Source organism: Linepithema humile, chromosome 6, assembly GCF_040581485.1.
Source record: "Linepithema humile isolate Giens D197 chromosome 6, Lhum_UNIL_v1.0, whole genome shotgun sequence".
NCBI lineage: Eukaryota > Metazoa > Arthropoda > Insecta > Hymenoptera > Formicidae > Linepithema > Linepithema humile.
The window spans coordinates 15449998-15470595 of NC_090133.1; the positions used below are offsets into that span (position 1 = coordinate 15449998).

At 28.9% G+C, this 20598-nt stretch overlaps 1 protein-coding gene across 1 annotated transcript; it reads right to left on the bottom strand.

Annotated features, from left to right (window-relative positions):
* Positions 1–17051: 17051 nt before the first annotated feature.
* LOC137000789 (uncharacterized) lies at positions 17052–19821 on the bottom strand. The gene has a single exon (XM_067358267.1). The coding sequence runs from the start codon at positions 19731–19733 to the stop codon at positions 18432–18434; it is 1302 nt and encodes a 433-aa protein (XP_067214368.1). The 5' UTR covers positions 19734–19821; the 3' UTR covers positions 17052–18431.
* Positions 19822–20598: the final 777 nt, after the last annotated feature.

Sequence of the window (20598 nt, forward strand, 5' to 3'; positions counted from 1 at the left end):
TACGTCTCCAAAAAACGAGTACAATCTATCGAAGTAGATTTCTACCACGTTATAACATTTGTTGTTATAACATATTTTAATTGTTGCTTTATCCGACTCCATTTATTACAAATTATTTTATTCTTTATTATTAATTTCTTCAAATTCTTTTAAATATCTCTTGAAATAATGTCTTAATTTTCTTTTTAAATGAGAATCTGTGTAATAGCAAAATGGTGTATTTATTATTGTTGATAATCCGTTTCTTTCTATATAATATATACTTTTATCATAAGATATGACAGCATATCTCTCTTTAGACAGAATATCACTTACAATTGAGTTTAAATTTTTTGAATCATATTTTCTTTTAAATGATTCAGTTATAACGTTGATATCTGTTAGAAAAACATAATGAACGGATGAACAATCAAATAAGTGATTTGTTTCATGAAGTAAAATTATATTACTTATACCTAAGTGTCTGCAATTTTGCAAGAGTCCTCCGTAATAGTCTTTATTTCTTTTTCCCAAATCATCCGATAATATTAAAATTTTTGATTTATTACATTTGTCTCTAATAAATTCTCCGATTTCATTTGCTTTTTCCTCAATTAAGTTTTTAGATTTTGATTTTTGTTCTAATTGTTGTCTAGTAAATATATGGTTTAAAGGTACATAAAGACTATAATTTTTTGCGTTATTTTTGTTATTTATGAAAAGAAAGACATAGTGAAATACATTTTTAAATTTTTTAAATTTTTTTAAATTTTTTTTAAATTTTTCCAGCATATTGTTGGACAGTACTGTTTTTCCTGAACCAGATTCTCCTATTATAACTGAATTAAAACATCCTATCTCATCTATTTTTTTAATCATTTCGTTGAAATCAAACTCATCTCTTGTAAAGTTAAAATCAGGCATTGTAATTATTTACAGTATAAATATTTAAATAGTTAAATAATTTTTAATATGGATATTAAAAAATATTACGAAAATAAAATTTACAATGTATTATGTAACAAAAATAACTTTAGTGATATAAAAATGAAGATCACTACAATAATTAATAAAATTATTGACGATATATATGTAAATAAGTCTGTATCTAATTTATTCAGTGATAAATTTAGTGATTTTTACTTTGATAAGTACGAAAGAATAAAGCACTATTACAATTTAAATAATTATCTTTATTTAATAAATTCTGGTGGTTATGGAATAGTTTTAAGATGTGATAATAATTATTGTATTAAGTTGATATTTGAATATAACAAGGTTAGTTATACACACGAGTATGATATACCTATAACTATTAAAGAAAGATTAATAAAAAATAATCTTGGTAAGTACAACGAGTTTATATCTATTCCAGAGTTGCTTATAAAAGGTCTAGTTTGTAAAAATTTAAAACTTGTAATATCTATATATTCTTTCTTGATTATAACGTGCAAGAATGTACTCGAGAAAGATTTGGAATTGTCAAAGCTACAATCTGTGTCATTAGAAAAGCAGATATCTGATTTCAACTCTATATCAAATATATATAACAAATATAAGAACAACAGTAAGTTTTATATTGTATTTAGTAATTTATATAAAAAATATGTTAATGATCATATTAATATAGTTTTATTAAATAACTATAATAATTTAATGAAATTTTTGGATAATTATAGAGTTAATTTTAAAAAACCGTTGAAAGACAACATTTTAAAATCCAATGTATTGATAGAAAGATTAGCTTTGGAAACTTCAGATGGGTTGAGACTAGATAATTGTGGAGATATATCATCTTTTGGATCAAAAGCATACGAAAGAGATGTAGATTATTTGAGAATGTTGACATTACAAGTTTTGTTGTTTGTGTTAAATGTTAATAAATGCTTTAAATTTTTCGTGCATAATGATTTGAAAATGAATAACATATTAGTATTTAATAAGGAATATCCTTTGATTATAGATTATAAGTACAAAAATAAAAGAATGTCTATAGAATTTTTTGAGAGATATATTTTTAAGTTGAATGATTTTGATTTTTCCAATTTTGACTCATATAATAATACTAAGATAGAACATAGTAAATTTGCAAACAATGATCATTGGATTTATGATGTACATTTTTTTGTACATTCTATGATAGTGTTTATAACTGAAGAGAAATTAATGAAGATAGACAGTGTATTATTTAATAATCTAAAAAAGTATTTTTTATTTGGATGTACAGTAAAAAAAATAAGATGTAATAATAAAAATTTAGAAAAAAAAGATTTATCATATTTGGAGGATTTTATTTTCGGTAGTATGATTTTTAGTAAGTGGATTAAAAATTCTAAATAAATGGAAAATAATAACGAACAACATGTAAATAATAAAGATAGCTACAAAAAAAATGATAATTATAAAAAAGACGACAATTATAAAAATATATATACTGATAAACTTGATATCTTAAGTAAAATAGAAAAAAATATTTCTCCATTTTCGAAATTTGCTAACTACAACGAAGAAAGGATAGCAATAGGTAAATTATGTCAAAAATATCTTGTCAGAGAAGATTTAAATCTCATATATTCATGTTATACCACAGATTTGTTCAACGCAAGAATATTTACAAAAAATTACATGAATAATATAATAGTAAAATATTGGTTAAAATTTTCATCAAATGTTATAACAAATAGGTCTATAGGATTTCCTATTGTTTTTAAATTAATGGATGACGGTAACAAGTGTATCTTACTTTATGAAAATTTAAAAAAATATCTTTATAAAATAACTAGTAATGACTTTATTTTAAATAAAGATATATCAGATCAAATTATGTTTCAGAAACTTTTTATAATATATCAGATGTACTTGAACAACTGTTATTCAGACTGTTATCTTTTCAATATATATAATATTCCGAGAACTAAAATTATTTTTAAGGTAAAGGATATTTTTTTTGAATTTACTGTAACAAGACTTGTAATATTATCTGACAATACAAATTTTGTAATACAGACGAATGTATCTGAAGATGTTTATATAAGTAAAGTATCAGATAGTGATTATACTCTACATGAAAATAATAGTTTTATTAAAATGTTCCTGTACACATTCAAGAATTATATCTCTTTCTTTTATATTTTATCAAAAATTCCTCCTATAATAGAAGAACAAAGACTAATGTCTTTTATTCCAGGAGAATATGCGTGTTTAAAAGTAAGGGATAATGTTATAAGTGTTATAATATTAAGTCATTTCGATGATCTGTGTGAAGTTATACAGCTGTCTCAGAATGCTCACATAATAATAAATGTTAATAAAGATCAATTAATAAGAAAACCGAAAACCATTTATAATAGAATGTCTAAAAATATATTAAATTATATCATAGGAGACGAAAATTATTAAATTATAGTTTAAAAAAATTTTAGATTAAATGGCTATCAAATCTATAGATAACGAAAAAACAATAAATTTCAATTCTACATTTATCTTTTATGAACTTTATAGTATTATCGGTTCAGATTCTGTATTAATATTATTATTAAATCTAATTCTTTTTGGATTTATAATTTTAATATTATATTTCTTTTTTCATATAGAAGTAATATATATATACAAATTAATATTCAATAAAATAGATGAAACAGATAAGGAAAAAAATATAAAATAGAATATACAAAAAAAATTGAAGATTTGTTTACTTCTAAAATTGAATGTTTAAATGGAGTTGTAACAATATTCAAAGCAGACGGAACAAGATCTGAAGCAAGAAATTTAAAAGGAGATATAATAAGATATCCTTTTTGTAAAGATTAGTCGAGTTGTATTAATGGTTCATAAATATCATCTATAAGTGTTTTAGTTGAAGTTTCACCTTTAAGTCCCAAATTCCTTTTCAAGTCTTCGAATCTTTTTTTCAATAGTTTATTTTTTTTATACAGAGATTTTTGTAAAAATGTTATATCAATATCCTTTATATTTTCTCTAGTAACTTTTTTTCAACTATGGATATACCGTAATTTGGAAGTATTGTTAAAAAATTTCTAATTACGTCTATTAGATTTAAATGCTGGTACAACGACAAAGTATGAAAATATATTTTTTCTATAACATCTGAAATATCGTCGTCAAAACCTTCGACAGTGATGTCTTTTTGTTTTAAAGAATGAATTTTATTTGAAAGACTGGATATATCATACATTAATCTATTAAGTTCTTTTTCATCTCTATCGTTCGTAATGCTATTTAACATTAATAACTTTTTCTTAAGAATATTAATATCGCAAACATTTAACGAGTCGCTAGTTAGGATACTACTAATAATATTTCTTATCATATTTTGTTGATCAATATCTTGTGTTTCCGTCAATTCTGTTAATAGTTCTCCAACATTATCATATACGTCTTTCAACCCTCCTTTTGGATTATTATCAATGTATTTCAGGAAATCAGATAAAGTCTCGTACACTTTTTTTCCTCCGTTGTTTTTTATTTTTTCATTCAGTTTATTTGTAAATTTCTTCTTGTAATATATATTTAGTGGAACTATATCAGATATAGAATCTATATTAATATTATCTGATTCATTGAGGTATTTTAGACCTTTATAAAAATCAATATCTTCAGATGCAAAAAAATTATATTTTCCTAAATCATCATCATTTATAAAATTATTGATATCTTTATGATTCAGATCATTATATAATGATATTGGATCATGACTTTCGTTAAAATGTAATTTTTCGCAAGTTTTATTTCCTCCTTTTTCTTCTTCTATAGTAGAAAAACTATTAATAAAATTTATCAAAGGACCCAATTTTTTTATACTATTGTTAATATCTGGAACATTTTTTTTTGTAGATAAAATGTTTTTAAAGCAAGTTACATTTGGCAGTGGACTGACATCCAATCTGACTACTTCCTTGTTACATCTTATCATTTTAGTAGATTTAACTTTAAATCCAAGTTTTCTAAGTATAAATTCTATAAATCTTTGTTTTTCAACATTATTGCTGAATATTTCGTCGTTATTTACATTTTGATAATCATCGAATAAATATAGATATATATTTAGTATTTGGTAAGGAGATTTAGAAAGTTATGCATTTTCTATAAATTTTATAGAACCTTTCTTATCAAGACCAAAGTTGTTTTTTGTACCGCACTTTATCTCAACAGGCTTTTCGATCTTGTCATCATATTTGTATTTTAAATTTTTAAAGAAATCAAACATTGTAATTTTATCATCGAATGGAATTGGAATTATAGATATTAGTTTAATATCATTTTCATCGCCTATCCTATCAAGTATATCAGAAAGAGGATATGTGTACGTAGAGCCTTTATGATTAAAAATAGCAAATACATAATTTACATTTTCTAAAAAATATCTAGTAAATATATCTAATTTTTTATAGTCAGAATACTTCATTGTAGTCTGATTTAAAGTTGATGCTTTTCCAATATCGTCTCCTTCTATTTCCATACTGTATAAAAATCTTAACGGATCTATATATTCAAACATTTCACTTATATTTCTATCGTCAATATTTTTATAACTTTCGTATTTAATATTTGATCTATTATTCCTAATTAAATTTATAATATCGTCATTAACATTCAAATTATTGAAATGTTTTGACAACACTTCTCTCAATAAATATTTATCATTGTCTGACGTGGTAATATTAATACAATTATTACATCATTTTTTAAAAAATTTTCATATTCTGTATTTCCAATTTCGTTTTCGTGTTTGTTAAATATAGTTTTTATGAAAAGAGAAAATAAATAAAAATCAGGATTTTCCTTTATATTATTAAATTTTGGATCAGTAATATATGACGTGATATTTTTTAAAACTTCTATGTTTACAGGTGCTAAATAATAGTTATCAGATATCATATCAAGAATAGATGTTTTCTTACTATCGAAAAAATTGAAATTCGGAATGATCTCTGGAAAAAGATCTTTTAAACATTTTCCGTCTGAATTATTTTCTCCCCAAGCAATTCTAGATATAGATTCAGGATATGTTGTTCTTACAAACTTTAAAAAATTATTTGTATTTTCATCCAACAGTGTGTAGTTATCATCATGTTTTTTGTAAGGATTTATTATAGATAAGTCTGGATTTAACTTTATTCCTCCTCCTAATTTAATTTTGTACGGAAATATATTTTTAACATAAAATGATAGTGTGTTAGATACTAAGTTAGCTAATCCTACGTCATCTTTGTTATCCTCTGGATGACAATTGTTTTCATTTAACTTTAATAACTTTTCTATTTCATCAAGTTCGTTCCTTTTATAATTATACGATAATAAATTTATTTTATCACATATAAAATCTAGTTTTATTTTTTCTAGTTTACCCATTTAGTAAAGAAAAAAATACTAAATAAATAATTTATATATCAATATGTTGAACAAAGATAGTTATATCAATTCTGATTCTATAGATAATAAGACTTTATTGAAAGCTCATGATTTCAAAAGAGATGAAAATCCATTCAAATTGAATAAATATGATGTGGTTTACGGATCTCTTGATTATGAATATGTAAAGAATTGTATTGAAAATTCTTCAGACAATAACGAAGATCGATTAATTGGAAGAGATATGATAAGAAATTTATTTTTCAATTTTTATTTTTTATTCGGACTTGAAGAAAAGAATATCTTACGAGTCAAAGACTTATTTGATATATGTGAGATACATACGGAACATGGTACTGAAAACAATAAGGTTCTTGATAATATAATCGATGATAGTATAACTGATGATAATATAGCCGATGATGATATAATAGATAATATAATTTTAGATTATAAAAATGAAGGAAAGGATTGTACGTTAGATTTTAGTGTATTGGAAGACATAGATGAGATAAGTAGGTTGTACGATGAAGATATAGTTGATAAAGTAATTGAAAAAAATGTTCAAATGATCGAATACAAAAATACTCCAAAGATAGAACAAAATGTCGATCCAGAAGCTTATATTAAGATTCAACGTAAGTATAAAAGCGATAAACTGAATAAATTAACAGAACTTTTAGAAAATCAAAGTATTTCTGAAGTTATAAGAAAGAAAAGAGATATTGTATATTTCTGCAAGAACAATAATCTTAATATGGAAATGTGTGATTTGGATGATCTATCAAATTCTGATATTAATAATATATACAACAAAATCTCAGAAAGCGAATTATCTGATCTTACAACCATATTATAATAATAGGATCGATAAACTTGTTAGAGTTTATAGCTGTAAAAGTATTTAAGATAGAAAGTCTTAATGGATTTACAAACGACGAGTTCCTTAAAGAGACAAATAAATTTAGAACAAAATTTAAATCGACAGTTAATTATATAGATGATAAGGTAGGAAATCCTAATAGACCTGGGATGGATATAATTATATATATAGGTTTCAGAATTCTACAGAGACTAACTATGAAGTAATTGTTTACTTTTTTTTTGTATTCCTTTTTCTTCCCCAGCTATCGATGTCTTCAACTCCATCTATTCCGTCTAGTACATCTGATTTTTTTGAAACTTTTAATCCTCCGTTATTTTCTGAATTTGGATGCTGTATTAGATCGCTAGTGATTATATATTTAGTACCGGAATTAGTTTTGTCCTCGTAGTACGAAAAATATTTGTCTGTACCTTTAACATGTCCCCATTTTATTTCTTTTTCAAATCCTTTGTTTCCTCCTTTTGTGAAGTTCATTTTTTCACGAAAAGCAGGCATCTCTGCTATAACGTTCAATCTCTTAATGGCCAATAATTGTTTGTCTATTTTTTCTTCCATTTATATATATTAAATAAGTTAATATTTAACTAGTCTCTCTTAAAATAATTTCTTCTTTCACAATCTTATTTACAGATGATAGAATTTCTTCTTTCATACTATTAATTTTTTCATTAATATCTTTTATCTCTTTTACAATATTTATATTAATCTCTTTCTTTAAACTATCTAGTTTATCATCCATATCTGACTCCTTGCTACAGTCACTAATGTACTTTTCGTAAAGTTTGGGATTTTCTTTGAAAAATTCTTTTGTATGAACAAAATTATCTTGAACATTTATAATATCCCTTGATGTAATCTTGATATACAAGAATAAAATCACTGTTATTAGCACAACAATAGATACAATTAGTAAAATGCTCATTTATATAAATGAATAATTACAAAAGCTTATTTTTCCTCTAAAATTTTTCTTTTAAGCACATTAATATCGTCATTCTTTTCATTTATTTTAATTTCTATATCATTAACTTTTTTTTCTACATCATTTATTTTATTTGACATTTGTGTTATTTGAGATGTTAAATCTAGAGATAATTTATTTAAATCTTTAACCAAATCTTCCAATTCTTCTATATTTTCAACTTTAAAGTCAAATATTTGTGTCTCTTTTTGTCTTAAATCCTTAAAATATTCGTCGTTAAATTTATCTATTTCCTTTCTAGTTTCTTTTATAATAAGATGTTCATTATAATTAAAAAGAAATATTATAATAATTATGACTATGATTACTACAGAAGTTATTGGAATAAAAAAATTTTCATTTATATTATTTATATAAATAATAAGCTTCTACATTTTTACAGATCCGTATCCTATGCATAAATTAACGAACAAGAACATACATAATATTACTGATAATATATCAAAGTATGTGGCTCCTAAGAGATAATTATCTCCATTTTCAACATATTTATCGCATATTGCCATTATGAGTGTTATAAATATAGCTAAAATAATAATTCCTAATGTAATCCATCTTGTGTTTTCGCGTAAAAAATTTGATGATTTTTTTACATTATCAGATATAGCACTAGAGTACTTATCCATTTATATGATAACAAATTAGATTGATGTCATTCATTTACTGTATATCATAGGTACAATTTTATCATATTCTTTAACAATATCTAACTCTATTCTAGTCCCGTTTATTGTAAATATAACATTATCACCTACAATATCCATTATACCATCAGAACTATGTATATTATCATTACTACTAAAAACTGTAAATTTTTTGACAATGGGTAGATTATATTTTTTTTATCTTATTATCCATATTCATAACAACAGATCTTACTACAAGTTCATAAATACTTAGTGGATATACACTAAGTATAATGAATATTATAGATATACATGTAAAAATAATATTGAAAATATTTAGAAATAGCATTTATATCAAATATTAATATCATTAAATGGGTGAATTGGAAAAGATAGTTGCTCAACACATTAATTATGCAATAGAAAACACAAAAAGTCTAGACATTAATATGAAAGATAAAATACTGACAGAATATCAATCTTTTACGTCTAGAGTTTTCATAGGATTGAAGACACTATCTAGTTTACTTGTATTTTGGGACACTGGATTTGGAAAAACTTTATTAGGATTATATATAATTAAGAATATCACATACATATATCCTTCGTGGAGAATATTTATATTTGTAAAAGCTAGTTTACACAAAATTTGGGAGGAAGGAGTATCTGATTATTGTAATAAGAAAGTTGAGATACTATATTATGATGATAATAACGTTTTTTTTTAAATTTAAAGGAAAATTAGAAAATTATAAGAACAAAAGAGACAGAGTATTAATTATAATTGACGAAGCGCACAATTTCATACTACGAAATAAAGAAAAGGATTACGACAACAAAGAGAGAAAAATAAACAGATTATACAGACTTATAAGTAATGTTTGTAATGAAAAATACAATAAACTACTTCTAATGTCTGCAACTCCGGTTGTAAACGATATAAAAGAGTTTAATATTCTTGTAAATTTGCTTAGAAAAAATATTGTGTGTGTGTGTAAATTTTGACGAAAGATATTTTGATGACGAAAAGTTAGTTAACAGAAATAGGTTGAAGAACGGACTACTTTCAATAGTTTCGTACCAAAAAGTTGAAAACGATTCGTTAACAAATACAATTGAAAATGATAATTTTGCATCTAAACGCATTCACATATACAAAATACTGACAAATAATGACAGATTATCAAGAATCATTTTACAACGAGGCAGAAAAATATGTGTCCTTGAACAAAGATTTGTATAAATTGAAACCTATAAGGAGAATGGTTTCAACATTTGTATACGACGGTTTGAAGATCAGAGAGAAAATGACAGAAGAGGAATTTAATAACTATATAAAATCAAAACACTTTCTTCTTTTAGACGCAGTATAGAAAATATGAGTTTTGATGATAAAATTATCCAGAAATTTATAAATAATGATGATGACAATATAAACGATGAAAATTTTCATAAACTAAAACAATATTCATGTAAATACATAGAAGCATGTAGACTTATATTAAAGTCAAAAGGTAAATGTTTAATATATGAACCATTCGTAAGTTACGAAGGAATATCCACACACACACACTTAAGGAATATTTAAAATTATTTAAAATTAGTTTTATAGAATATTCCAAATTATCAAATATTAGGGAAAGAAACTTATCAGAGTTTAATCACATTAATAACGACAGTGGAAAATACGTAAAATGTTGTATTTTTACTAATGCTGGTAGTGAAGGAGTGTCTTTTACATGTGTTAATGATCTTGTTGTTTTGGATATACCGTGGTCAGAATCTCAATTAAGACAAATTATAGGAAGATCATTGAGATATGGATCTCATTATAATATAGATAGAAAGTATGTAAATGTTCATATAATATTAGCATTTACAAAAAATGGAAAATCTTCTGATAACAAAATGTTTTAACTTATAAAAAGAAAATTAAATAGAATAACTCAATTGTACTCTCTTCTCAAAGAGTCGTCAATTGAATTTATTTATAACAAGTACAATACATTAGAACCTATAAACAAAGAATATATTTTCGATACTATAAAAAATAATAAAATAGAATATGTAAATGAATCTAAAACATATAAGATCAAAAAAGTTATCAAAATAAAGTACGTTATTTCAGATATTATTGAAGACGGATATTTTGATTCTGAATCAAAGTATATATATGACAAAGATATGAATTTAGTTTGTAAGGCTAAAGAAACTAATGGTATTTTGGATTTGTTCGTTAGAAATGGAGAATTGATTTATAATGTTGATAACTTATAAATAATGAAGAAATCACATTTTTGGAATAAATATAAGTTCGAAAATGTTGATGGTATTATAGATACAAATGATCCTTTAATTAAAACAAATAATAAAAATTTTATAGTTGAATTAGCATCTATTAATGATTATGTGTGTATTTATTTATTTATGAAATACAACTATCCTATATTGTATGACGAGATATATTTTATGAATTTTCTTAAGTCAGAACATAACTTAGTACTAAAATTAAAACATAATAATAATATAATTGGAATTATAACTGGTAAATTGTGTAATCTTAATATCGGTAAATCATATATAATTAATCATTTATGTATTAAGAAAGAATACAGGAACATGGATCTCTGTACTATATTAATAAGCAAAATATCACGAATTATATATTTGAAAAAAAAATTTATCATTCAATATTTTCGTGTGAAAATCAAATATTTAATTTAAAGTCTTTTTCTATAAAATCGAATTATATATTCGTAATAAACAAGATTAAATTAAATAGTAAAACAATTTGTTTATCACAAAAAGATAAAAAATTTAATTATAAATTATTAAATAAGATAATTTCAAAAAAATATAGTATAAATTTATATGATAGGAATTGTTTAGATGATATTCATAAAGAAAATATCATAAAAAATTATAAAAAAGAATGTAAGAACAAAAATTTATATTTAAAATTTGAAAGTTTTGAAGATCTAGACTTTGAATTTAAAGATTGTATATTATTATTTGATAATCAATATAACTTTATTTATTTATCTTTTAATACTATTAAGGATATCAGGAGGTGTTTTGCATCAATTTTTTACATAGATCATTTCACGTTTATAAATAAAGTAATATATCATTTAAACATTAATAACGTGTGTGATATTCTACAGTTCAATATTAAAGAAGATGAAAAATTAATGAAATATTTCATAAAGTTGGAAAGTGAATTATACTATTACTTCTACAATTATAATATGACATGTGAAGTACACGACAATATATATATAACGTAATTACAGTGGCATCTAATAATCTCAAGGATTGTAAAGTACTTGTTTTTTGAAAGAAGTACAAAGACTTTAATAATATTAATTTCTTATAAATTGTATTTATATACAGGGTGTCTGGCAATAATCGCCCCACCGGTCATATACAGGTAGAGGAGGTCAAATCGAGTAGAAAAGTCCTTTACCATTTTTTAATTTTCATAATAAGTACTGAGTAATTAACGAAAAAAGATCGGCGAATCCGCGCGAGTAAAGCGCGCGCGGTGAGAAGGACGTCCCACTGCTACGCGATCACTAGGACACAAGGATCTAGCGTTACGCGCCGCTCGTATGTTGCCATTGTCATTTGTAGAGCGCTTCTCCCAACGCTTCATCGCGCGCCTAGTGATCACATAGCAGTGGGATGTCCTTCTCGCTGCGCGCGCTTTACTTGCACGGATTCACCAATCTTTTTTCGTTAATTACTTAGTACTTATTACAAAAATCAAAAAATGGTAAAGGACTTTTCTACTCGATTTGACCTCTTCTACCTGTATATGACCGGTGGGGCGATTATTGCCAGACACCCTGTATAATCCCAATCCACTCTGTCCTCGAACTCTCGGATGAAATCTTCAGATAGTTTTTGGTATTCTGATATTAATTCCCAATCAACTTCGTCCTCGAATTCTCTGATGAAATCCTCAGATAGTTTTTGGTATACAGATATATAATCAAGATTAATCTTGTTCTTAAAATTTACAACAAAATCTTCTGATAGTTTTTGATATCTAGATATTGATTTCCAGTCAACTTTGTCACAAAATTCTCTAATGAAATTCTCCGATAGTTTTTGATGTCTAGATGTACGTTCCCAATCGACTCTGTCGTTAAATTCTCTAATAAAATTCTCCGATAGTTTTTGATGCATAGATACGAGGTTCCAATCGACTCTGTTCTCGAACTCTCTGATGAAATCCTTCGATAATTCTTGGTATTCTGATATACATTTCCAATCTACAGTATCATTAAATTCTCTGATAAAATTTTCTGATAAATTTTGGTATTTAGATGTTAGTTTCCAATCGACTCTGTCGTTAAATTCTCTGATAAAATCTTCCGATAATTTTTGGCGTTTAGATATAAACGTTCAATATACTTTATGATTAAATATATTTTCAAATTCTCTGATAAAATTTTCTGATAATGTCTGATGTTTTACTATATATGTCCAATTTACTTTATTATTAAATTTTCTAATCATATTTTCTGTAAGATTTTGATATATAGATATAAGATCCCAATCTAACTGATCTTGAAATCCTTTGATAAATTGTTCTTGTAGTTTTATATATTTAGATATATATTTCCAGTCTATTATTGTAGATATAATGTATTTTTCTATATATTTTCTTAAGTAAGGTATATTGTAAAATTCAACTATTTCTTGCATTTTTAGTTTTTCGCACATTACAATAATATGTCAAGTTTACTATCAAAAAAGTTGATTATTAAATTTAATAATTTAATATTAAAGATTATGTTGTTTTATTTTAATATCATTAACATATATTTAAAAGAATTCTCAATATACAATGGAAAATTATAACTCGATATCACTCGATGTATGTATGTTGTCTGAATTTATGATTTTATCTATTTGTTTAATAAACTCGTCGTTTGTGTTTAGAGATCTAAATTTGAAATAAAATACTAACAATCCCAAAGTAAAACATATTAAAACTAAAACAAATAATAAATAGTCATTTAAATGGATAACGTTTATTATTATTTGTCAGGAAGTTTTATAAATTATAATCATATATTTTTAAACCAAGTTACAAATACTTTATCAGATAATTATTTGAAAATAACATCTATAGTCGAGAATGTAAATATATTTAAGAATTTAATTTTTGAAAGTGTTATATATCCTAAAAGATTATATATATATAATTGTTTCGATGAAATATTTTATGAAATAAAGTTTAAGTTGGATATATGTAATTATATTGTTACGTCCTGATAGATGTAGAATTTTTTCGTTGGGCTCGGCGATCGACGTAAACGGACCTGACCGCACGAGCCGAGCGGCACGTTTAGGACTTGCGACGGGTCAGCGACTGGAAGAGTCGTTTTTACTCCGTCAACAAGCCAACCGCTCGTGGTTCCCTTTTTGGGTCAAGGAATTGAATCCCTATTACCCGGGGCGGAACCTTTGTGCGCAATTTGAGAGGGAAGGTGTGAGGGGGTGACGAACGAGGAGGGTGTGGTTAAATGAAAAAGAACAAAAGTTTAATTTACTAAAGACAACATTTTAATTTGATTGAATTTATAATTAGGATACAAAAACTTAATTCTTAATCGCATATGTTAATAATTTTATTTATGTATTCTTTACAAGTGTGTGTGTGTGTGTGTGTGTGTGTGTGTGTGTGTGAGTGTTTTATTCTTCCGGAGGGAGGACAGAAGAAATAATAAAATAAAGAGAAATGAACTGACTTACTCGTTGCAGAGTAGTTTCGGATCGCGTTGAATATGTTCGGTGGTTCTGAGCAGGCGCCCCGTTGAGGGAAGGTGTTGTATAGGCGTCGGACCCTTTTGTAAACGAGTGGGCACCCTACTGCGGGATGGTGTCGTCAAGGTAATGGACCCTCTACTTGAGATGCACCACGAGATGGTCGCGACAAAGTATCAACTGATTTTACTCTTTGATTCGCGCCCCCGAACTACTCGAAAAACTGTTTCGAGAAACTGAGCTAAACGGAATAACTGCGCAAACTGCTTGAAAAACTGTGTGTGATTGTGTCCGGAGCCACCAGAACACGGGTTTTTATACTTTTTCTTTGGGGTAGATCCCTTTGGAAAATCTTAGGTTTTTGGAGCGAGGATCGAATAGGAATTAGTCTTGCGAGAAAATTTTTAATGTGGGGGAGGATGGCGTCATTTTTAGCTAATAGGATTGGGTTTAGATGATTAGGTTACTTGAAATGAGATAGGAAGAAAGAGGCCCTAACGAATAAGGAATAGCGTCGTTTCGGGTCCATATATGATGGGGGTAGGTTTTTGAGGTGGCGTAACCCGGTTGGTGTTAATTAGTATAGGTGGGGTGCATCTCAGTGTCTTAAGATCTGGGTGGGCGTAGTCTTTAGACCATACGATGGAATGATGGGTGGTCTATAGAAGTGCTTGCCCCGATTCTCGGCTTTCGGATTGGGTGGTTAAGAATCGGTATATAAGTTCGCAAAGCCTTGGGTCACTGATCTAATAAATTTGACAGTTTACGACTGTCGCGTGCCCTTGGTGTCGCGTGGAGAGTGCGACTAATGCATCTCGGTTTCCCAGACCTACTAAACACGTGCGCCGTATCAGGTGTCGCGCCTTCTCGGCATGCGACTGCGGTCATTCCCCGATCGTTACTCGGTAAAACCCTATCTACTAGCTAGAGTTCCCGTAGGTGGAATCCAAGAGTATGACTAGTTGGTGCCAGTTTTTTCTTTTTATCTCTTACTCTAACCGTCTGGAGTCGGTTAAGGACTCCAGCTACCGCGAAGTTTTGACTTTTACGGTTTTTCTGGCGACGATAGGCACGCTGAGCGGCCAAGGTATTTTGAAATATCCATGCTATTTTTCTCTGTGAGAAGATTCGAGCTCCTGGTGTCTCATGAGAAAAACAGCTCTGGCGTTATAATATTTCTTAAGAGTTTTTGTTGGTTCCGCGTTTACTAGGTCTGGTATTTAATGAAAAGAAAAGAATCGTGTAGTCTGATCAGGACGTAACACGCCCCACCTTAGACAAATGTTGGGGGTATGCAACATTTGCAATTAAATTAAAGATAGATTCTTTTCTTTTCTCGGTTATCATTCCCATTTGAGATGCCGAATCGTTCTTACACTGCTTGTTTGTTAAAGAGAAGGAAAGGAAAGGCGACCTCCAAAACCCCTTCCTTATTCCTTTCGTTCTTTTTGCTGTCGCTTACATACTGCATATATTTTTTCTTTTGACTCTATTTCTAATAATAAAAATCTACTATAAAGGATTTGATGAAGCCTTCTTCCGTGGAATCCTTTCAAATGTTCGATAGAACATGGTAAAATGAGTAAAGAAAAGAAAAGATGGAGTTTTATTTACGTGATAATCGTGTCCCAGAATGTCACGTGCAAAGGTCCGTAGGTCAGTCCAACCACATGTACCCTTTTATTGTTTTTCTGGGTAGCCACTTATCTTCTCCATCCCTTGGTCCAGCTCGGCTTTCATCTTTATACAGGAACCTTTTTGTACAGTCTTCTTATCTTCAATGTTATTAATAAAGTTTCCGCAACCTTCACATAGGTTGATCTCATGGATCAGGTAGGGTAATGTGATAGGTGCGTATTCAAGTTTGTCCTTAGTCACCTTAGTCACGGATTGTGACAACACTGGTGACGGGAATTGTGGTAGTCTACCACAATTAATGTATTTTCCCACTCAGGGCGGTCGTACATTAAGTTCCGTGAGCAGCGGGCAGGCTCCAGGGTGATCTTTCAGTGTGGCGTCAAGTGGATTAGTGGCACATTACTCTTCGATATACTATATGTATAGATCTTTCTTCTTCTTTCTCTCTCCTTTTTTGTATTTGTAAAAGTTGGTACTTTGACATTCTATACTGTGACTGATCATCGAGTAATTCTCCCTATAGCAAATTGTTAATGAAAAGGATTCCACTTTATCTAAGATTTACTTATGAGAGAATTATGGATATGTGAAAATCCTTTAAGTATACGACATTATTTATTTATGTATGTATTAAGTAAAATATATACTAGAAGTTAATCCTACGTCTAAGTTAATTATTTTGCTTATTTACTTAGATATATATATATATGCTTTAGAAGTGTATGTATCTATATATATGTATATATGTATATAAGATTATATATGTTTGATTATTTATTGAAGTAGATAGTAAAAAAAAATTTTTTTTTTTTTTTTTTTTTTTTTTTTTTTTCCTTTTTCTTTGTACTATATATATATATATGTTTGATATATAGAGATATATGTATATATAGATTTTTCTTAACATTATTTTAAACGTGTATATATACGTATTCATATATATATGTATGTATATATATATATAGGTGTGTGTGTATAATATTATGGTTATTATTTATACTATTAAATATATATATGTATATATATTTATGTATTTTCTCTCTTATAAGAGATAATTAGAGATAACTTTTTATAAAAGATAGTTATATAAAAATTTTTTTTTTCTTTTTTTTTTTAAAAAAAAACTTTTCTTTTGCCTAATAACAAACACAATATATATATGTATATATTTTTGTTATTCTTATCAGTTATTATCTGTGATTATAGAATTAATTATGTATATATCCTTATGCGTGATAATAAGGGTGTGGTGTTTAACTCAACGCGGATGGTACGGTGTGTGTGGCTATATTCGCTATTTTTTGCGCGACTCCTAATTCTATTAATAAGTCTCTGAGGTTGTGGTAGACGTTGTTAGTTTCGTTCTTAATATCTAATTTGATGAGTGCACCTTCGTCACGAATTGGTTTGATTATCTGCATAATTCCGGTTTGCTGTTCGGCGATGCTTCTGGTAACATTTATGGCCCTGCGGGACCATGTGGGTCCTGTGGTGGCAGGGGCTGTGTAGGCTAAGCTACATGGCACGGCTTGCCAGAAATGTTCTCTGAACCTCTCCTCGAGATGGTAGAGTTCAGCGATTGCATGGCGGACATACACGCCCCAATCTCGGAGTCCTACCTGCGCTGTCCCATCTCCGTTCATTTTTGTAACGATGCCGCGTTGCCATCCTCCATTCGTTTCGAGGGCAACAATGTCGCCTAGTTTTGTATTCGAATGGAAAAATCGGCGTTTGTTCATCCGCTGGTTAAAGTCTTCCATCATTTTTTGGAAAGATTCTTTACTATTTTCCAGGTGAATCCAAATCAGCGTGGGCGAAAACACCCTGATTATTTTAACAGCAAACGGCGAGCGGCTCAGTGTTTGAGTATCGAGGTGTTCGATCTCCATGTTTCTATAAACAAAAAGGTGGTGTTGGGGTTAGGTGCGAATTTCGGGTCGCAACCGCGAGACCCCATAAGAAGGAGCAAAACAGATTAAAATGAGATAAAACAATAAAATGCGTAAATAAGAAAAATAAGAATTGTCAGAGTTGGCGCTTATGTAAGGTTGGTAGGGAAGCTGTTGTTTATGTTTTTTTTTTTCTTCTTTTCCTTCTTTCCGTTCCCCTCTTTTTTTTCCCCCTTTTTTTTCTCTTTTTTTTTTTTTCAAGGGAAAGAGAAATCAAGCGGTCAGTCCTTTAGTGCGAATGTATAAGTGGATGCGTCCTTTGCAGGTAATAGGGGGTAGGTTCCCCTCTGTGAAGAGTCTTCTATCGGGTTTCGTTCTGCGGACGGTTGCATAGTTTCTCTATTTCCATCGCGTGGTTTTTTCAGTTTTAAGTGTAATAGGAGCTGAGTTAACGAGTCCCAAATGGCTCCAAGCAGGTATATGGACCATCCGTATACTGTGTGTAGAGCATAGCCATGCACAATGGTATCCAATATTAATTTTACTGCTCTTACTGCCAAGTAAATTCCTAAAAATCCAGCGCTTATATTGCCGAAAATTAGGAATCGATCCCAAAATTTCTGCCATGCTGACATAGCTATTTTTTCAACTGATGCCTCATCTAGGAAGTTTGCAAAAGATCCTCCATCGTGCATAATCGTAGAGTGGCCCATCATTCCTCTGGCCAAGGTGTTTAACATTGCTGGTCTCTCAGCAGGAAACATAATATGATCCCTGAGATCGCTTAAATCTCCTTCAGTATATATGCCGCTGGTAGCAAGTGATCCGGGACTAATATATTTCCAGCTAGGTGTTGTCATCGGTTTCATGGTCATCGGCGGTACTGTATGTATTGGTTTAGGAGTGAGTCTATACCATGCATCTCCCAGAAGATACATAGGTGGTGCGAACAAATTGCACGTAATCTGCGTTCCTTGTCGTAATAGTATATGGGTTTGCGGTGTTAAAAATTGTGTTCTGTTTTCTCGCGTCACAGGCAATTGATCATAGCATTCTTCGGTGTGTGCTACTCTTACTTCGACAGGCACACATTTTACTATGTGTATTACTTCGCCAGCCAGTAAGGCCATGTATCCTGGTCCCTTCATAAAGTGATAAGCGAAAACATCCGGTGATTGAGTGGCTATGGCTAATGAATTGTGTAATATTTTCTGTTCGAGCTGACATTGTTGCAGTAAAATATTCTTATATAGTTCACTAAATTGAGTCCGCACATGTTTCTCTACATATACAAATTTAGAATTCATATAGGTGAAAATGTCCAAATTAGCTATGCGTGATTCTTTTTTAAAAATTGCTACGCCTGGTGAAGTTTCGAAAATTACTAATTTTGGATGTTCCGTGTGGAAAAGAGTGTATCCACAAGTAGAATAGGAGTCTCTGCTTGCCAATGCAAAAACTGTGTCTTCTGTAGTCATGGAATAAACAATTTGCTGTTGTTTGTTGACGACGTCTATTATTCTGTGTGCATATCCTTCATATAATACTCCATAAGTGCCGAACCTGCAGGTATCCGTAGGCATGGATGCCCAGTAGGTGTCCCCACCCTCGATGTCGGTGCAATGTGTTGCGCTCAACGCACAGGTCACTCCAGACCTCAGTTGGACTCGGTTTGTGTTTATCTTCACGTCAGCTATATAATCCTGTAGTGTAATTTTTATGGTTGCGAGTACCACGGCTTTTTCCCATGTGCCGAATGGATCGCTATATGTTGTTCCGGAACAGGTGCCATCATTGTTCACGTGTCCGGCCAGTGTTACCGGTCGTGTTGCAGTTTGATTGGGTTTCAATCCTGTTATTCGAGTGTTTCCGATTTCGTAAGTACCATACATGTGCATTCGTTGGCAGGCGTCTCTTGATACTTCTTCTATATACGCGTGCTTTCCGTTGTACACGTCCATGGAGTGAGAGAACATTCCGCATCTCCTGATTAATCTGTCTATTTCTATTTTGCATTGTATAACTCTCGCGGAGGTAAATTCGTTAATTTGTAGCAATTGTATATAAATCTTCTGAGCTGCTACTTCTGGCTGTGGTATATCACATTCCTCTATCCCCAGTAATGATAGAGTCGTAATGTTCGTCGATGCAGATCCGCAGTCATATCCTATTATGCCTTTAGTGCCGCGTAACCAAAAATTTAGCACGGCGATTATTAAAAATCCTCGGAGATCCATCTGAAATTTAGCACGTCTAAGGTATATTAATATAGCGCACCTTTAATTGTCAAGCTTGTTGTTATTACTTATTTCCTTATTTGCTAATCAATTTATCATTTATTTATTTATAAAATTTTTTTTTTTGTGTAAAATATATTTATATATATATTTTTTTATAGTTACTTATTTTAATTAATAATAATAAAATTACTTAATTATTAGGAGTTGG